The sequence below is a fragment of the Andrena cerasifolii genome, chromosome 8, assembly GCF_050908995.1.
Source record: "Andrena cerasifolii isolate SP2316 chromosome 8, iyAndCera1_principal, whole genome shotgun sequence".
In the NCBI taxonomy this organism is placed as follows: domain Eukaryota; kingdom Metazoa; phylum Arthropoda; class Insecta; order Hymenoptera; family Andrenidae; genus Andrena; species Andrena cerasifolii.
Genome location: NC_135125.1, coordinates 9,814,604 through 9,832,853, shown reverse-complemented (window position 1 = coordinate 9,832,853; position 18,250 = coordinate 9,814,604). Strand labels below are relative to the sequence as shown.

The window sequence follows — 18,250 nt, the reverse complement described above, 5'->3', positions numbered from 1 at the left end:
CAATAAAAGCAGAGAAATTCGCCCGGACGAATTCTTATCTTTGAACGAGAAAATAATGTTACACGCTCGGACATCTGCGTCTTTCTAGGGGTCAATGAGCTTTTGTATTTTGTACTCGACCCGAGATCCACACGGGCTGTATAACTTCTTCCGACAGCGCGTTTTTCTACGTCACAAAACGTCGTTCTGTATGGTTGTGCTCCGAGTTGTTGCCTTTTCAATTAACGCAAGGTAATAGGAGAATGCACGTAATAGAAATTATACGAATGAATAGGAGCTCTCGCGACCATGCACAGTTTCTACTTGCACAATACACAAAGACAAGCCGTACATCACTATAATGGCACATCCCATATTTTCATGTTACCTTATCGGGCCATCGTATGATACCCGTTACTATCCTCTCTTACGCATTCTGTGTGCGTGGAACGTAGATGTCGGGATTCTTTATTTATAAACATTCGAACACCTGATCTGTTTTACGAAAAGGGGAACAGAAATTTTGGTTACACTGCCCATGCTAATTACGCTCTTTTTAACAATAATTTGAGGAAAAGATAGCTCGATACCACGAGTTTATGAGAGCAATGTACACATTCATAATTACTAACTGTATAAATGATGTCTCAGTATTTAGTTTCAAGTGATTATTGTTATGTATATAGATGGGAAATGAATATCTGTACATATCTCGGTTAGTTTCAATATTTCAGTGCTTTATACCTATTCGCTATAGTTTGCAGCATTGTGTGTTGAGAAATGGCAGTAGATTTGGAGCCAAATGATCCGGAAGTACGGCTATCACAGTTTCTTTATATTGGAAAAGAATATCTGGATTATCAGCCTGGCAACTGGTTCGCTCATAACTACTTCTTGGCTAGAAATGTTCCATCGATAGAGGAACTGGCTGAGAATCCAGAGAAACAGTTATTGCCGGTTGAGATCATCACAAAGGTAAAGTTTTATTATTGACAAACCATATTGACAATTCGACTGAAACATATCTTCTATAGGCATTTGAAGGCGACCTAGTTCCGAACCCAGAAGCATTAGTCTTTGCTCTTGCAGTTTGCTGCAGGCAAACGAAAAGCGAAAGCTTACGACACTCGGCGTACACAGCGCTGAATAAAATCTGCGTGTCTCCGCAACATTTCATTCTGTTTATAAAGTTTGCATCCCAGATAAGTAAACAGAAGGAATTGGATGCGACTAGTAGCTCTAAACATGGATGGGGCCAGGGTTTAAGGAAGGCTGTAAATCACTGGTATTTATCAAAAACGCCGATAGAGCTGGCGAAATGTGTGACGAGGTACAAAGGCAGATATGGTTGGAAGCATAAAGATATTATAAAATTGTCTCATCCTGTACCCAATAATCCTGGTACTTATTTCATTGATGCATAACTGTCTCATAAATAATCAATCCCGTCGATTAAACAGTAAACTGTTAAACAGGGAGAGAATTGGTCCTTAAGTACATAATTCGTGGTCTGGAAGAAATAAAAAACGCACACAGCGAAGACCCCACGATTACAGAAATAGTGGAGTACATCGAACATGTCGAGGACTTCAAACACTGTACGGACGAGGTTCGAGCAGCGACGCTTTTGGAAGTGTATAAATTGACTTTGGATCATATACCTGGACATCTGCTGAAGTCGAAAGAGGTAAAACGATAAATGACTTCTTAATATCTTTGCATTATGTATATACTATACGTAATTTCATTATAATCTTTAGGTTTGGAATGCATTAATACCGTCAATGAATTTAAACTTGCTTCTGACCAACCTGCAAAGAATCCACAATCTCGAATTACTGAAACCAAACTCGCCGACAATTTCTAAAATAGTGGATCAAGTTACTTGCGAGGAGTACATTACCAGAGACAAGGTTCACCCGGCTTTAGTGTTAGTTACAATAAGAGATTATGAAAACTCTGGAAAGTAGGTAGCCAATGCTCGCAATTTTAAATACCGGCGCTACTAACAAGGGAAGATCCCGAACCCGAAAATTCAAAAAATTCTGAAACTTTGTGAACATGCAGGGGATTTCCTCCTGGTTACAACGCAATTTTTGTTTGCTGCCCAGATTCACGCGAAGGGGGTGAAATTAGCCCCTGAAAATTCGGCTATTTTCCGATTTTGTGTTATAATTCAGGAACTGTAAGAGATAGAAAAAAAGTTTCAAGACAAAAGTTACTTCTTCTAATTAGATCTATCATTTGGTAAAAAAATTATTTTACAGTTCACGAGTTATAACACAAAATCGGAAAATAACCGGATTTTCAGGGGTCAATTACACCCCCTTAGAGTGAATTTGTGCAGCAAACAAAAATTCCGTTGTAATCAGGAGGAAATTCCTTACATATTCACAGTTTCAGAATTTTTTGAATTTCTGGGTTCGGGATGTTCTTTTGTAAGAAGCAACTGTTAATGTTTAACACATGATTTCTTGAAGGCCGCTGACGTACGAAAAAAGGAAACTCAGAGAACAATTTGATAGACCTCTGCCAACTCCGCCCAAATCGAATTCCAAGATCATCGATGCTCTCTATAAAATGTTAAATCTTTCGTTCCATGTAAGTACAGGCTCCCTTGCGCGTCATGATTCTCGTTACACTAATTTACCAGTCACATTTTCCAGCACCTTCAACCGACTGGCTTGCGTTACATGGTGACGATCAATATGAACAAAATAATGTTGGAGACGCGTACTTGGCGCAGTGGTAACGTGAACGGTGCGGAAGCGGGATGCATGATTGCACTTGCCCTTCTTCGCAGTGAGAAGAACGTGACCGTTGCAACGTTTAAGAACGTTGGAATCCATACTGTCAATATCGATAAGACAGCCTCCTTCGGTCAAGCTATAAGGAGATTAAAGCAAATGCCTGTTGGGACTGTAAATTTGGGTAAGCCAATGTCGTGGGCTGCTTATCAGAATAATAGATACGACGTGTTCATTAACATCGTGGATCAAATATTCGAAAAGTCTGATACTTCCGAGGAAGCCCTTCAAGCATACAGGACAAAACTTAAGCATCCAAATACAAAGTGAGTTATTTTATATTACTCTACTATAATTGGCATTGTACTTGATACGCCTATGCATTTCCAGGTTGATAAATTGTGCTGTATGTGCTTCGTCGACCTACCGTAAGGAAAAACGTGACAAAAATATTTTAACGATTAACGGCTTCGACGCTAGTGTCCCTATGGTTATACAGGCTTTCGCAAAATCTCTGTTTTAATCATCGCGCGCATAACGATTCATTATCCGGCAGACAGTACTAGCTAATCGAGGATTAAACTTTGGAATATCATTTTCACGGTATTGTCAGTTAAGAACAATAGTTGAACAAAGTTCTTTAGAGTACTTGAAAATTATAGCTAAAATCATTTTTAACGCCAGGTTTCTGCGTATCTATAACTATCGCAGAGACCAATACACGAGACTCGAGCTTCTATCATTGAAATTAAAGAAATTGAATGGCGATGCACGAGTATTTAAAGAGAAAGAGTACGAAGAAAGTTTAAAAATCTTTTAAAACTGTGCCGAAAACATTGTTTAGCCTACGATACTTTCTTCCGTATTATTGTCAATCGACGCTACATGTTCAGTTTAGTACAAAACCATACCCGTAAGAAATTAGTTACATTCTCTCGTCTTTTCATATAAGTTCGGTGTAACGAGAAAGAGAGAAAGGACGTTTCGGCACTCACGATTCTTCGTCACTAGCTCATAACGATATAATTAATCTCATATTCATACTAACACATCAAGGTTATTCAACAATATTTACTGTATGTTTTTAGCATTTAGGATGAGCTGTGTAACCATTTGGACCACGATTTCATTTGTGTTCTATAGGGTGGTTCTCCAAATGAATTTTGTAAATAATTATTTAAACGAATGGCACACAGATCGAGCAAACCAGTAATTGAAAAGTAAATGAATGTGATAAATCTGTGATCGGTCATTTGATTGTACGAACTGAAAGCATTTCGAGTAACACGGACCACCCTGTATTATTTAGGAACAGATACACTTTATCGTTTTCGATTATATATAATCAGTTGCGCAGTTAAAAAAAAAGAAATTAGGATAAGACTGCATATTAGGTACGAACAAGTATCTAAAATAACATAAGGTGCATTTTTAACTACTATCGGTAAAAGAATTACTTTGGTATATATCATTGCCTGCTTATTTCCACTGGTTGGCGGTTAAGCTTCTCTATAATATCTCTAATAAGATATATACACGTAGATAGGTAGATTTAACGTGGTTTTTAAAACGACACGTTTCCGAGACTGGTGCGTCTCTGATACCATCTAATAAGAATTGAAAAAGAATGAAAAAACAAAAAAATAGTTGAAAAATTTCCCACTGTGATATGCATTTAGCCCCAAAGAAGTATAGACTTACATTAGTATAATTTTACTGTTATATTTCATATTTGCCATATCCAAAGTAAATACGACAAATACTAAATACAACTACTGATATATAATACTGTGATACGAAGTACATTGTTATTGTTCAAACTAGGACGAAAGGCTAAGTAAACGTTGCCAGGGGCGCACCACGTCTCTGCTTTATTTGTTGATTAGTGATCTACACTTATTAGTGCGTCGATTTTCTCGTTTCCCCTTTAAAAAAAAAAACGACGGCATCTAGAGACACCATTGATTCTTGCTCGATCCTTGAATTACCATCGCCGAAAGTCCTTTGGTTTCCAAAGCGAGAAGCAAAGCTCTTCTTAACGATATGTCGCTAAAAAGTACAGCGTGGATGAATTCTCAGGTTCGACGAACATTTAAATTAAGTGCTTAATATTCACGTGGTCTTTGCAGCCTGCCTGGCCATTCAAGGATCGATATCTGATCGACTATTACTAATTTTACTACGCGCATATACATATATATATAAATATAAATACAGAATATAGCGGTATTTTAGTTTCTCGTAGGAAAACAGAATGGAAACAAATTTTAAGGGTAACCGCGTTCTTCTCAGTCACAAAAGATATCAAGCGTTACACGTGCGTGTTACTAACTGTAAACATAGTCGATGGAAGCAATATAAACTGCTACGAAATTAAAAAAAAAATATTATTCTTCCATCGATTATATTCTAGGTATTCCATTTTCCGAAAGAAGTTCACCTTGTAACCTTTAATCTTAGTTGCGCGATGCCTTGTAGGGAACTTTGTAAATCATAAGTTTATTGAAAGTAATAGTATTTTTTAGACAAGTTTTTTCTAAGCGAATTTCACCGGCCGATAATGCGCTTAAAAAGAAAGATTATTTATACCACGATGGGCAGTTAGATTGCGTGTCTTCTACCGACTGGAAGATACTAAAAAGGTTTTCTTCACGAGAAACGTTGCGATAGCGAACGTAAAGAATGTCGCGCCCTAGTTACTACTTTACTCATTAAGAGTAATAGGAATGTATGCTACATCTGTATTCGTAGTTTAATCGTATTCATTGATATCACACGTAGTAGTCTAATGTACAAGAGTGTCCCATTTTATTTTTTATATAATAGTCTCGAGTATTCCTAATTGTTTTGGATACAAGAAAAATGTTGGAGGAATGATTCGTTTTTTTTATCTATCTTTTGGCATATTTTTATCATCGATGGGACATCCCTGTACATACTTTTATCTAACGATCGAAGAGGAAGCGTGCAACCGTCGCGCGTTCCGCTTAGATTTCGTGCATTTGAAAGACAGAATTTTAAATTACACATCGCCACTGTCATCTCTTCAACTGCCACTCTTTTTATGCGTCACATCGGATAACTTCTTATCGACGCTAGCAACGGTACTAATAACGTTTAGCAATTGTTATTCTCGTATTGTAACGTGCAATGCTTAAGAGCCATCACGTTCTCGTCAATCGACGCTTCAAATCGACAGTTCTTTTCGGTCGTACCCTGTAAACTAGACGCGCTCATCGTCTGTTATAACAATACGTCCGGCAAGTTGAAAAAAAAGAGGCGAAAAGCTGTAATAATGCAAGGGCAGCGACAGCTGCCTGAAGGAAACGTGTGCTTCTGCGGTCTCTTCTCATAAAGTTCACTCATTTCAGGCTGCGCTGCTCCGTCTAACTGGAATGAGAAAAAGAAAACAATACGTTGAATGTGTTCATACTAGTTACCAAAACGGGGGATAAAAAAAAGATATTTACCGTGAAGTGGGAATTAAAAAAAAAATAGAGGAAAAATTCCGCATCGACTAGCAACATAGGGGGTGTAACGCGTTATCATGTTACATTTTTGTAATGCAAGAGACGCGAGAGATCGGCTTCCTTGTCAAAAACGAACATTTGGTTTTATTCGAACCGAGACACTTGATTTCGATCAGGAAGCGCGGGTCATTCTGCGGATACGTAATTCACAATTGTTTACGTAATTGATCAACGTATATGAATTATTACCACGGAGTCTCAGAGTACGCACGAGTACGATAACAAGATGTTCCTTAGGATTAATGAGATTAAAACGGGAAGAGGGCTATTGTAATCGCATTTTTAGTGAATCCTCCATTTGGTAATCCGGGAAGAGAGCGCTCAACGTGTCGCGCGTAATGTCTCTCAAAGCAATGCCAAAAAGAAGGATGTTAAATTTTTACCGTACAAAAGATAACGAAATACCTCGTCCTGCTCTCAGTATCGGCGGATACAAGACTGGGAGATACACTAATAATGCTCGCAAAAGAATTGAATGTTTGAATACACGATTCAATACATAATGCCTAGTTTTCGGCCTTACTTTTTTATAAAAAGAATTAGAAAAGAAAGTGTACTCTAAATACGTGAAGCGAACGTTCTTACATTCTATGTAATGCGCGGATAGGCGTCTGCCGTTTATTCGTTCGATTATTGTTGCATTAGTAAATAGTAAGGGAAAGGAAAAGGAAAAATGCGGACGCGTGTACACCATATTCTTTTGCTAATCAGTTTAGGGGTCGTCCTTAAATTACATAAGGCCTTTGGGGGGAGGAGTCGTTAATTTCTTACGTTTTCTTACAGGGGTTAGGGGGAGGGGAGTCAGGTAGCGTCTTACGTAATATTGTTTAACCTAATTTTCAATGAATACAAATACTATCATTAATGTACCAGAAAAGTAGTTTAAATTTCACGAAACCGAGTTAAATGAATTATATAAATCTTTAATAGAATTTTAATAACTGAAAAAATTAAATGTAAAAAATATTACGTAAGGAGGGAGTTGCAATATCAAATCTTACGAATTCTTATACTGGGGGAGGGAGGGAGTACGAAATCGCTGAAATTACCCTTACGCAATTTAAGGACGGCCCCGTACCCGTGAAAGAGAGATACGTCGTTGGCCGTGAATAGTATTACTAATTTTTACAGTCTGTATCGAACGACGCTGCTTTAGAAATCACAGAGCACCGAAAATATGCGCCGCGCGAAATCGACGGCTAAATGAAAATTCCATTGCGAAAGGAAATCGAAATGGTTGTTAACAGGATTCTGACAGTTATTTTTGTACCGTGAAAGATCTGTGCGACATAAACGAAATGTGTGTTTAGTGAGTGGATCCCTTCGAGCAAACAAAAGAATATCAGGAAGCTGTTCAAGAATACGTTCTATCATTATTATGATTACGTATTATATTACGTCTGTTAATATTATATTTCGATAAAAATAGATACAATAGGCAATTAAAAGTGTAAAGAACTAACCCTGTCTATAAATTTTCAACTATTTTTGTTATATACAATCATGAACTGTATCTTCGAATAAAATTCGTTCCAAATCCACCGTGGACACATTCAATTCCCTTGCGAGGATCGCTGCTGCCTGTACACCACGCCTGAATTTGAAGCGACGTTTACGATTTACTGAAAAAATGTTTATTTCGGTGATACTGATACATATGGACATCCACTCGCCACACAGACAACACCTATATTGTACATAGTACGATATAGCTCTCCCTAAAACAGGCAGTAATAGGCGCAAAAGTGACGCACACTTGCACTAACAATCATTCTAATTCGTACTCGTCCACGCAACCGCACACTGCATATAATTCGTAACTGCTTGCAGCCACGCGATCTATTTAATCGATTACATGTAATGGAAACATACAAAACGAAATTAAGTGTAAAATAAATTAACGCGCGGAATCTTAATCTCGGACACTGGCGACGCTACTCCCGAGAGTAATATTCTTTCCGTTCAAGTGTACTTCCTTTTTTTTTTCATTTTCATATACCTTCTTGTTATGGAGAAGATCGGGGTGACCGTTAATTATGTTACGCGACGGAGTTACACAGACGTGGATCATCACAGGCCGTGTACCGGTTCCGAGGCGACTTAATGAACATAACGAACGTTCGTCGATCAGTCTTTTATACTCGACGTATCAACGATGCATTAAACCTCTGCAGCGCGCTTCGCATTAGAGATCGGTGAGAAATTCAGTCTAAGTTAGGACGAGAATACATGCACCGGTTGCTTTACAGTTAAAGCTCGTCCTTTAGATCGTCGTCCTCTCCGCCGGTGGGTGGGACACCGCCGCCTGCACCCTGGTACAATTTCGCTATGATGGGCTGAACGATGTCGGTGAGCTCCTTCTTCTGTTTCTTGTACTCCTCGGGGTCAGTGTCGGGGTTATCCTCGAGCCACTTGATCTTCTCATCGATAGCCTCCTCCATCTTGGCCTTGTCGGAATCGGAGATCTTCGAGCCGAGCTTCTCCTTGTCGCCCAATTGATTCTTCAGGGAGTAAGAGTACGACTCCAGTTCGTTACGCGCTTCGACTCGTTCCTTCAACTTCTTGTCGTCGTCGGCGAACTTCTCGGCGTCCTTGATCATCCTCTCGATATCGTCGGGGGTAAGTCGGTTCTGATCGTTGGTGATGATGATCTTCTCGCGATTGCCGGTGCCTTTGTCCTCAGCGGACACTTGCAGGATACCGTTAGCATCGATTTCGAAAGTGACCTCGATTTGGGGGATACCTCGGGGCGCTGGCGGGATACCGGTAAGATCGAATTTACCGAGAAGATGATTGTCCTTTGTCATGGGGCGTTCACCTTCGTACACTTGAATGGTGACCGTGTGCTGGTTGTCTGACGCGGTGGAGAAGATTTGCGATTTCTTGGTCGGAATCACGGTATTCCTAGAATAAATAAGAAGATCGTTTATTCATTTGCATTTGCACGAGCCGAATCGTTTCAATGAATGTAAAAGATGAAACGGGTTATTCTTACCTAGGGATAAGCTTTGTCATCACACCTCCAACAGTCTCAATTCCCATAGTTAGTGGGTTCACGTCCAAAAGCACAATGGCGTCCGTATCTTGCTCTCCGGAGAGTACGCCTGCCTGAACAGCGGCGCCATACGCAACGGCTTCGTCGGGATTAATGCCCCGGGATGGTTCTTTACCGCCGAAGAATTCTTTCACCAATTGCTGGACTTTGGGGATCCTAGTGGATCCTCCGACAAGTACAATTTCATCTACGTCCTTCTGGTGCATGTCGGAGTCTTCCAAAACTTTCTGCACGGGTTTCAAAGTGCTGCGGAAGAGATCCATGTTGAGCTCCTCGAATTTGGCACGAGTCAAGGTTTCGGAGAAGTCTTCGCCCTCGAAGAACGATTCGATTTCGATTCTCACCTATTGGAAGAAACAAGAACACATCGTTAGTATAAGAGTTTTTTTCAGCTGGAGCAACTTCTGAGAAAGCTTTTTACATACTTGGTGGCTAACACTGAGCGCCCTCTTAGCTTTCTCAACTTCGCGACGCAGTTTCTGTAACGATCTGCTGTCCTTGCGGATGTCCTTGCCCTTCTTTTTCTTGTACAGCTTGATGAAATGATCCATCACGCGTTGATCGAAATCTTCACCACCTAAGTGAGTGTCGCCGTTCGTCGCCACGACCTCGAATACGCCATTATCGATGGTGAGCAAGCTGACATCGAAGGTACCACCGCCCAAGTCGAATACCAAAACGTTCTTTTCGCCATCTTTCTTGTCTAAACCATAAGCAATTGCAGCAGCAGTGGGCTCATTGATAATTCTCATCACAATGAGTCCAGAAATGGTGCCTGCATCTTTGGTAGCCTAAATAAAAATAACCAATCGATTAACAAAGCACTCTCCAAAATTAAATCCAACTTGCTTTGTAACGAAGCATATGTTTCACGCTTACTTGTCTCTGTGCGTCATTGAAGTAGGCTGGCACAGTAACGACAGCGTGAGTAACCTTTTTACCCAAATATGCCTCAGCGGTCTCTTTCATTTTGCCGAGAACCATAGCAGAGATTTCTTCGGGTGCGAACACTTTCTCTTCGCCATTAACCAGCACTCTTATGTGCGGCTTGCTGTTCTTTTCGATCACTTTAAATGGGAAGAACTTGATATCATGCTGTACGGCACGGTCTGACCATTCTCTACCAATTAATCGTTTGGCATCGAAGACAGTATTTTCTGGATTCGTGGTCAACTGATTCTTGGCGGCATCTCCGATTAAACGTTCGCCGTCAGCAGTGAAGGCTACGTACGAGGGTGTAATTCTGTTTCCTTGATCGTTAGCTATGATTTCTGCTCGTCCATTCTTGTAAACACCAACGCTGAAACAATTACATTTCAAATTGGTATTTTTTAAATACAAATACACATTATCTATATATATAAAAGAAGAGGTCCTGACTGACTGATTCATCAATGCCCACTAAGGAAGGATTTTTGGAAATTTCATCCCTAAGGGCGTGAAAAGGAGTAACATGTATTTTCTCGGATTCCTTAATATCACTTAGGCCTGATTAGACAGCAACTTGGTTTTTAAATACAAAGGTTTGCCACACAAATCCTTAAAAATCAATTTCAGGATTTTGCCATAATCAACCCCTAAGGGGATGAAAAGGCGTAAACTATGTTTTCATGGAGTTCTTAATATCTCTTAGGCCCGAAGCGAACCACGGGATATTTTGCTACTCTCTGATAAAATGCACTCTGGATCGCTCTCAATTACCATGAATATGTTGTGCCCAAGTCAATTCCAATGACAGTTCCAATGTCCTCCTTCTGTATCTCATTCTTCGCAGCAGCAAAGGTCACTGCCAATCCCAGTAACAACAGAGCTTTAGCTCCCTTCATTTTTCTTCGTGTAAAAACGATCCTACGAATTATACAGAAATAAGAAATAATCGCAGAATTGTTAAGTCATTCGCCTGGGGAATATGTTAATTGCGGTTTCAAAAATATCGCGAGCGAAATGAAATACCGATGCATAGAAGATTCTAGTACCGACATACGAAACGTTATAAATATCCAAGAACTGTATGAAAATCTCGAACAATACGAAATAGCAGTTTCGCCACAAAGAAACGTGACCAATGAGGACGATAAATTACACGAAAGCTATTGCCCGTCTGTAAAATACTCGATTTCGGCAAGCATACATTTCGGTGCGTATCATACGGAACACTTTGGAAATGTTAACAGGAAAGGCACGTAACGGACGAAACATTTATGAACGTCACTTTTCGCGGAAGCTAGAAAAAGGATAATTGAATTTCAATCGCACGTACTGCGAAGGAATTACACTTTTTAAGCAAGACGTGGCAGACACCGAACGCTGGACGCTCGATAATATTCCAAGTACGATCGTCCGTGAATTACCCATGTTAATTTTCAACCGAATTAGTCGTTAGTACTCTTAGCACTTACCAGTTCAACAATTGTGCGTGCACACTTTTCTTCTTTCTTTTTTTTAAGAAACGCAATTACTCCGAAGCAAGCTAAACGAGCAACGGGAACAACCAGGAATGACTGACTACAGGCCGATCTCAGTACTGGAATATTAACGAGAAAATTTCGTCGTGTCCGGAGCCGATTGGTCGCCGGGAACCAGTGCCAATGGAAAGGGGCGCGCTGATTGGTCGACGTATATACAGTTGTCTCCTGTCGATAGGCCCACGTCACAACGGTATCTTGCTTCTGGAAATTTCGGGCGCATCTCCCATTGGAGGGATCGGTGCCAAATCATGAGCCACGTAGCGCCGCGAAAATATATTCAACCACTTGTTGTTCGTAACAAATATCAAAAAAGAAAAAAATACTTATACAAAAATATATATCGCCGCGCAAACTTTCTTATCGAGGTATAAATATACCTCGCGTACGCCACTTAATCTTTTTATATACGTGCATACACATATCTTCATTAAGATTCTTTGCAAAACGCTTCTATTAATTAAAAGCGTTAATTGCTTGATATAAAAATTCTTCAAGTCAATATACTATTATCTGTAAAGAATGATTTTCTTCAAATTCTACGGGCATTCGTAGGAACCTCGATCTTTATATTTCTGATGCAATATAACGAAATCTAACGGGACTTGCTTTCCGCTTCGATTGACGTGGTACATACGATCGCTCTTCGCTCCGCGCCCTATATCTTTCATAATTTTTTTACGGAGAAATGGGTAAAATAAATTCTTAGATACGGGGTCTTTATTTAAAATATGAAACAACCGCTGCCGTTTTGTCATGTATAAACGTTGTCAATATTTGCTTTTCGGTTGCAACATATCTAGAATTAAGGGCGTAAAATATGTTATGATACAATCAGCGCCTGCTCTTCTCATAGACAGAAGAACTTCGTTCAACACATTTTCTAAATTAATCGCGCCGTTGTGAGCACCATGGTAAAGCATGGCGTATTCTCCAGACACCTGATACACGAACATTGGATATTCTGGATGCGCATCTTTGGTGTGCCTTACGACATCTAAATAAGGCAAACCCGGTTTCACCATAAGCATGTCAGCTCCTTCGGAAACATCCCTAGCCTTTAAACAGAAAAATTAACGTTTCAATTTCTTGTGGCAAAGCAATGAGATAAAGAATTTAGGAAAGAAAGATGCTAACAGCTGCTCTGGCAGCTAATCCATTACTTCCTGGAGGTAGTTGGTAACATTTCCTATCTCCAAACTGAGGTGCCGATTGCGAGGCATCTCTGAAAGGTCCGTAGAATCCTGATGCAAACTTCACGGCGTAAGATAAAACTGCAACTTTGTTAGCTAATCCAGCTGCTGCCAATTTTTGTTTTATCGCACCTATTCTTCCATCCATCATATCAGATGGGGCCACAATCTGTGCTCCTTTATCATACAGTTTCGTGAATGATAAGTCAGTGGTGCTCAACTTCTTACTCAGATTTCTAGCGAAAGACGTATCTCACCAGCTTTCGCGTACGCGCCAGCAACCTCCGCAATCCTTGCGATGCTAGCTTTATTATTTATCCTTCCATCTTCGTTCAAAATTCCGCAATGTCCGTGAATAGTATAAGGGCATAGACAAACATCGCAGGCTATCAATAAACTTGGAAACCACTGTCTTATCAGAGGCACAGCTTGAATAATGGGATTCTGTGGGCTATCCGCATTGCTTCCTATATGATCCTACAAAGAGCATCGAGTATTAAATAATCTAGAAACACTTTTAATAGATCGATTACCTTCTTCAAGTGTTTAGATACTCCGAACAATAATATTGACTGCAGCCCCTTCGAAACCAATGGTTGTAACATTTTCCGTAATTGATTAATGCCATACCGGTAAACACCTGGCATACTAGCAATCGAGTCCTTAGCATCCTGCTCATCCCTGAAAGAAAGTGTAATGTCAGTGTCGCCTCAAGTGCACCAAATATCAATTAGTTTAGAAGTGACACATTATTTTCAAGTGATGCTATCAATACATTCTCTCATATTCTTACGTAACGCATAAAGGCCTACTTTTCACGAAGATCAAACTGTTAGAATCCTTCCCATTAATTCATTCACTACCATTTTGCTACAAACTAGAACACATACTGTTGTTCATATGCGACAATGCCAGGTGTACATATGTATACATAATTATGGCAGAAGCGGTAGGTTATGAATCGTACTTACGAGATGAAAATTGGGTACATAAGATTGTTAACAGTAATCTCTACATTCGGTGATTGCCATTGCCGTAGAACGGGATGAAAAATTCCGCTGTGGAGAGTATGCCTGGCCTGAACTTCTGTCATTTTCCAGAACAATTATAATTTCCTTTATACCTGCGGCTATACTGCTTTCTATCACACAAATGTGCCACTTGGCTTACTTTCATATACCTATACCCAAGACAACTACCAGTACTACCCAATATTCGGTGAAAAATACTTCGTTTATTTAAAAGCAGAATCACTCTCTTTTCGTAGGACGTAATACATAATAAAATATTAACACATTAAAAGAATCTGAAATTATACGATTGCATTACCTGTATTTTCTTAATATCTTCGGATAAATGAAAAAGAGTGTATTACGTACGCCTTGCTCTCTGTCGATAAAAATTCAAACATATCTTCTCTGATCCTCTTGAAACGTGCCTTGAATTGCTTTGAATTGCAAAATTGATCGTCAGCATGATAAGTCAAAGTGGCTTATCGTTGATTATTAAATTCTCAATTACGAAACATTAATAAACGATCGTAAAAATAGAACTGCTTTGTTTTAAAGCTCATCTATTTAAATGTTTGTAAATCTACCGCGCTATATCATTTTTATAGACGAGGTCAATTAACAAGTATTACTTCAAAACGTCGCGCCATTATGTAAATGCGTATTTAATGCTCTGCTCGCCGCCCATACAGTTTATTCCCCTGTGTATTATTTCGATTGCTCTGTATCACTTTTTTACGATAAGTACTAAGTATATATGCCTCGCCTGGATGAAAGCTCAATATATTCTAAAAAGCATTTATAAAATTCTTTATCAATTAAATAAATGATTATACGAGTATAATTGAAAGAAACATTCTCATCTGTAAAACCACTGTGTAATACACCGTGCGTAAAACTATCTTCACTCTTCCTCATTTCAAATTAGCGAGCGCGACACAGTAACATAGAAATATACTGATATGAAACCCTACGTCCCATATCCAGTACATACTAATGACGTTGACCTACTCAATTTACAAATATCCACAGGTTGCCGGTAAAATTAATATAATTTATAGAAGATTAATACCTGATAATTGAGAATGTTACAAAAAATAGAAAGCGACCGAGTTCGGCAGGAAGACGAAATTTTAGCGCTTTCAAGTATTTATAACAGTAATTACGAGTTTTCGTATGTTCAAGGAGATATAATAGAGTGTCATTGTAATATATTTATTAAAGCTAGTTCATTAACGTTCAAAAACGTTTATAACAACGACAAGAACTTAGAATCTGGTCTATTCTCCAAGTATATTGTTAAGTATCTCCCACCTGTCCGAGTATATTTAAAGCTTCCCGATGATTACCCTTCCAAAAGTCCACCGAATTTTTATGTCACAACTTCGTGGCTATCCCCCTGGCAAATATCGCGCGTTTGCCAGAAATTAGACGAAGTATGGGTAGATAACAAAGGGCAGGAGATATTATTCCTGTGGCTTGAGTTTCTGAGGAACGATCTCCTTACTTTCCTTCACATCACGGATGTATTAGACATCTCGTTCTTACACATGGTATATTATAATCTAGAAGATTACTTTAAGTTGAATCTAATATTTGAGAGCGATGCTAGAGCCGTGTATAACATGTTATACGTCGACCCAATACAATTTCTGATTAACTACGACAAGGCTCAGTGCGAGACTGAATTTCGAAATAATTACTACATATGTATTATTTGCTTTGAGGTATATTGCGGAGAGAAATGCATAAAGCTTAGCAATTGTAGTCATATTTATTGCAAAAAGTGTATGCAGGACTATGTAGCTATAAACATTAACGACGGTACTGTAAATAATCTGACGTGCCCTTCCATAAGCTGCGATTCTTCCATCGCGATCCACCAAATTAAGGATCTTTGTCCAAAATTATTCTCAAAATACGAAAGTTTATCGTTAAGGATAACGTTGAGTACTATGAAGGATTTAATATATTGTCCACGAATTTCATGCCAATGTCCACACGTCAAGGATACAGATGATACTTTGTTAATTTGTGCTAAATGCGATTACGCCTTCTGCAGTTACTGTTACAAGGTATGCAACTGTCTATCTCAGCGAAACAGGCTTCATTTTGATTGTTTTTAATGAGTTATGTATCAGGCATATCATGGAGCCTCGCCATGCACTGTGTCAGCATACGAAGCAACGAAACTCATTCAAGATTATCAAAGTGGAAATCAGCAACAGAAAAGATTGCTAGAAAAGAGACACGGGCGAAAGCAAATACAGATAATCGTTGAGAAACACTTAACAGTGGAATATCTAAATGTATATCTTTATATTTGGTTTGTATGCCACGTTACGTAATATCAATCATGTAAATGTTTTATTTACAGAAAAATGCTAAGGCTTGTCCAAGTTGTCAAACCATGACAGTGAAAATTTCTGGGTGCAATAAAATGACGTGCATTCATTGCAAAGCTCACTTCTGCTGGCTGTGCGGAGCGCACATTACTTCAAGCAACGCGTACGATCATTTTCTGAGTATGAATAACACTTGTTACAGACGCTTATTAGAGGACACGCGTACAAATCACAATATGCAGGTGTAACATAAACAAAGGAATTTTTTGCAGCTAGAATAATATAAATATTATAACTTTTGTTTATCAGGTTCCTCTTTACGTATCAAACAACTGCCTTAATTATATACAATACGTGTATACAAAATAAAATATATCATATATATCAATGAGCAATAAATCACTATTCATTATACTAGAGATTTGTGTGTTGGCTTTGGATTCAATCGCTTCTCGGCGTGTGAACTTCGACGGTGGCTTCCGTTACTAATTGCTCTGCGATAATAGAGACATTTGTTCCCGGTCTTTGGTGATTCACTACGTTATCTACAATTTCCCACAAATACTATGAAAGTTCCAAAAGGCGTGTTTAATGGTATTGAAAATATTACCTGCACATTCTTTATCGCACTGTAATAATCTCTGTTTCTCGTGAAATCTTGCCAGTTTGAGTTCTACGAGCTTAGGGCCGAATACCCAATATCCGATACATCCTCCCAACACAAGAGCAATGTTAATATAGACATTGTACGTCATTACAGCCAACATTAGAAGGTAGCCAACAAACGTGTGTATAAACCAATGAAATGCTTGAATGCTCCATGTAGACCAACGAATACTGGCGAAAATATAGATAAGATCAGTTTATAACAGCAAGATCGATTCGCTTATTTTATTTAAAGAACTTGAAAGTAGTTATGTACCAGCGTAGGGAAGATCGAGCTCCGATAGACCTGGAGGATATTTTAGATAACAAAGAGGAGTTCTCTGATGTTTGAGCAGTCTGTCTTTGTACGAGAATCGTAGCACTGTGTTGTATCTTAATCTGCAAGATTTTCATACCTTCGTATAATATTGCCAGTGCTGTCAGGCCTAAGCAGGTGCAGAGAAAGCTCGAGACTGTAGTAACATTGTACCCTGGGAATAGGAAACTACCTAAATTGTTTCCGAACCAAAACCACATATGCATCTAACAGCAGACAGTTTTAACAGTTAATTGCAATAAGAATTGGAAAAAGAGAAACAGGCCACTGAGGTTATACGTACTGTAATCAACGTGAATCTTTTGCAACATACAGTGAAGTTTCAGATAATTAAATCGACTGATAAGGAATGTGTGTGTACAATTCTGTGTTCTACATTCTGCACTCCACCTAGCTTTACCCACTTCTTTCTTAATGACTCAACTGTACATTATTTATGGCCCATTGACAGCAGGCTAAGCTCACATTTCAAATTGTACAAGCATCCACCGTTCGTGGATGCCTCAGACTGCTACAGTTAATCATTACGCTTCGCGGGCTCATTAATCGGAACAATAGCGTCAAGTAAAATCTGACACCGCGTTCCCAAGTGAAATACACGCGAGCGAAACGCATAATGCTGTTTCATGAAATGTTAACGCGATACCACACGGCGGTGACCCCACTCCAATTGAACGTAGAAAGTGCAATTGCATTCTCGGAAAAAGACCCGCTATTCCTGCTAATTGCAGCAGCTGCTTGAGCGTCGGCGTTGTTTCAAGTTGCTAGGAAGCGGAGTGACGCGACGCGAGTGCGATATTCATGTTTTAGATAGCTTTAAATTCTTTCCCGTCGCGAAGAACGAGGTGCTGGTCGAAATGATGAGAACGCTAAACTGAGGCGACACGGCATATTTCTGTAATTCCCAACGAAACACGCGAGTCCGATGTAGAAAAATTGGTGGC

The 18,250-nt window shown here is 39.2% G+C and overlaps 5 protein-coding genes across 10 annotated transcripts; 2 read left to right on the top strand and 3 right to left on the bottom strand.

The window, feature by feature from the left end:
- The first annotated feature begins 84 nt into the window (after positions 1-84).
- LOC143371952 (RNA-binding protein RO60) lies at positions 85-7,797 on the top strand. Of its 2 annotated transcripts, none has more exons than XM_076817653.1 (9): positions 85-231; positions 737-954; positions 1,014-1,380; positions 1,455-1,666; positions 1,740-1,945; positions 2,460-2,580; positions 2,646-3,052; positions 3,117-6,977; positions 7,344-7,797. In XM_076817653.1, the coding sequence occupies exons 2-8, from the start codon at positions 760-762 to the stop codon at positions 3,247-3,249; spliced, it is 1,641 nt and encodes a 546-aa protein (XP_076673768.1). In that variant the 5' UTR covers positions 85-231; positions 737-759; the 3' UTR covers positions 3,250-6,977; positions 7,344-7,797. The 2 variants fall into 2 exon arrangements, with proteins under 2 accessions (XP_076673768.1, XP_076673769.1); XM_076817654.1 differs by lacking the exon at positions 85-231 and adding an exon at positions 382-589.
- A 77-nt stretch (positions 7,798-7,874) lies between these two features.
- Hsc70-3 (heat shock protein 70 cognate 3) lies at positions 7,875-11,149 on the bottom strand. Its single transcript, XM_076817642.1, has 5 exons — positions 11,013-11,149; positions 10,191-10,611; positions 9,737-10,102; positions 9,252-9,655; positions 7,875-9,160 (listed from the first exon to the last, which is right to left on the bottom strand). Exons 1-5 carry the CDS (start codon positions 11,135-11,137, stop codon positions 8,506-8,508), a joined length of 1,971 nt encoding a protein of 656 aa, XP_076673757.1. The 5' UTR covers positions 11,138-11,149; the 3' UTR covers positions 7,875-8,505.
- Positions 11,150-12,478: 1,329 nt separating this feature from the next.
- Positions 12,479-14,632, bottom strand: Pbgs (Porphobilinogen synthase). Of its 3 annotated transcripts, XM_076817700.1 has the most exons (6): positions 14,349-14,632; positions 13,941-14,275; positions 13,503-13,650; positions 13,227-13,446; positions 12,914-13,146; positions 12,479-12,834 (listed from the first exon to the last, which is right to left on the bottom strand). In XM_076817700.1, the coding sequence occupies exons 2-6, from the start codon at positions 14,060-14,062 to the stop codon at positions 12,547-12,549; spliced, it is 1,011 nt and encodes a 336-aa protein (XP_076673815.1). In that variant the 5' UTR covers positions 14,063-14,275; positions 14,349-14,632; the 3' UTR covers positions 12,479-12,546. The 3 variants fall into 3 exon arrangements, with proteins under 3 accessions (XP_076673815.1, XP_076673814.1, XP_076673816.1); XM_076817699.1 differs by having other exon boundaries at positions 13,941-14,632; XM_076817701.1 differs by lacking the exons at positions 13,941-14,275; positions 14,349-14,632 and adding an exon at positions 13,782-13,903.
- A 267-nt stretch (positions 14,633-14,899) lies between these two features.
- Positions 14,900-16,572, top strand: LOC143371960 (E3 ubiquitin-protein ligase RNF14-like). 2 transcript variants are annotated; one of them, XM_076817688.1, is made up of 3 exons: positions 14,914-16,054; positions 16,121-16,288; positions 16,357-16,572. In XM_076817688.1, the coding sequence occupies exons 1-3, from the start codon at positions 15,065-15,067 to the stop codon at positions 16,570-16,572; spliced, it is 1,374 nt and encodes a 457-aa protein (XP_076673803.1). In that variant the 5' UTR covers positions 14,914-15,064. The 2 variants fall into 2 exon arrangements, with proteins under 2 accessions (XP_076673804.1, XP_076673803.1); XM_076817689.1 differs by lacking the exon at positions 16,121-16,288 and having other exon boundaries at positions 14,900-16,054.
- Positions 16,573-16,607: 35 nt separating this feature from the next.
- Positions 16,608-18,030, bottom strand: LOC143371975 (protein SLC31A2). Of its 2 annotated transcripts, none has more exons than XM_076817728.1 (4): positions 17,586-18,030; positions 17,247-17,512; positions 16,935-17,161; positions 16,608-16,869 (listed from the first exon to the last, which is right to left on the bottom strand). In XM_076817728.1, exons 2-4 carry the CDS (start codon positions 17,510-17,512, stop codon positions 16,766-16,768), a joined length of 597 nt encoding a protein of 198 aa, XP_076673843.1. In that variant the 5' UTR covers positions 17,586-18,030; the 3' UTR covers positions 16,608-16,765. The 2 variants fall into 2 exon arrangements, with proteins under 2 accessions (XP_076673843.1, XP_076673842.1); XM_076817727.1 differs by having other exon boundaries at positions 17,590-18,030.
- Positions 18,031-18,250: the final 220 nt, after the last annotated feature.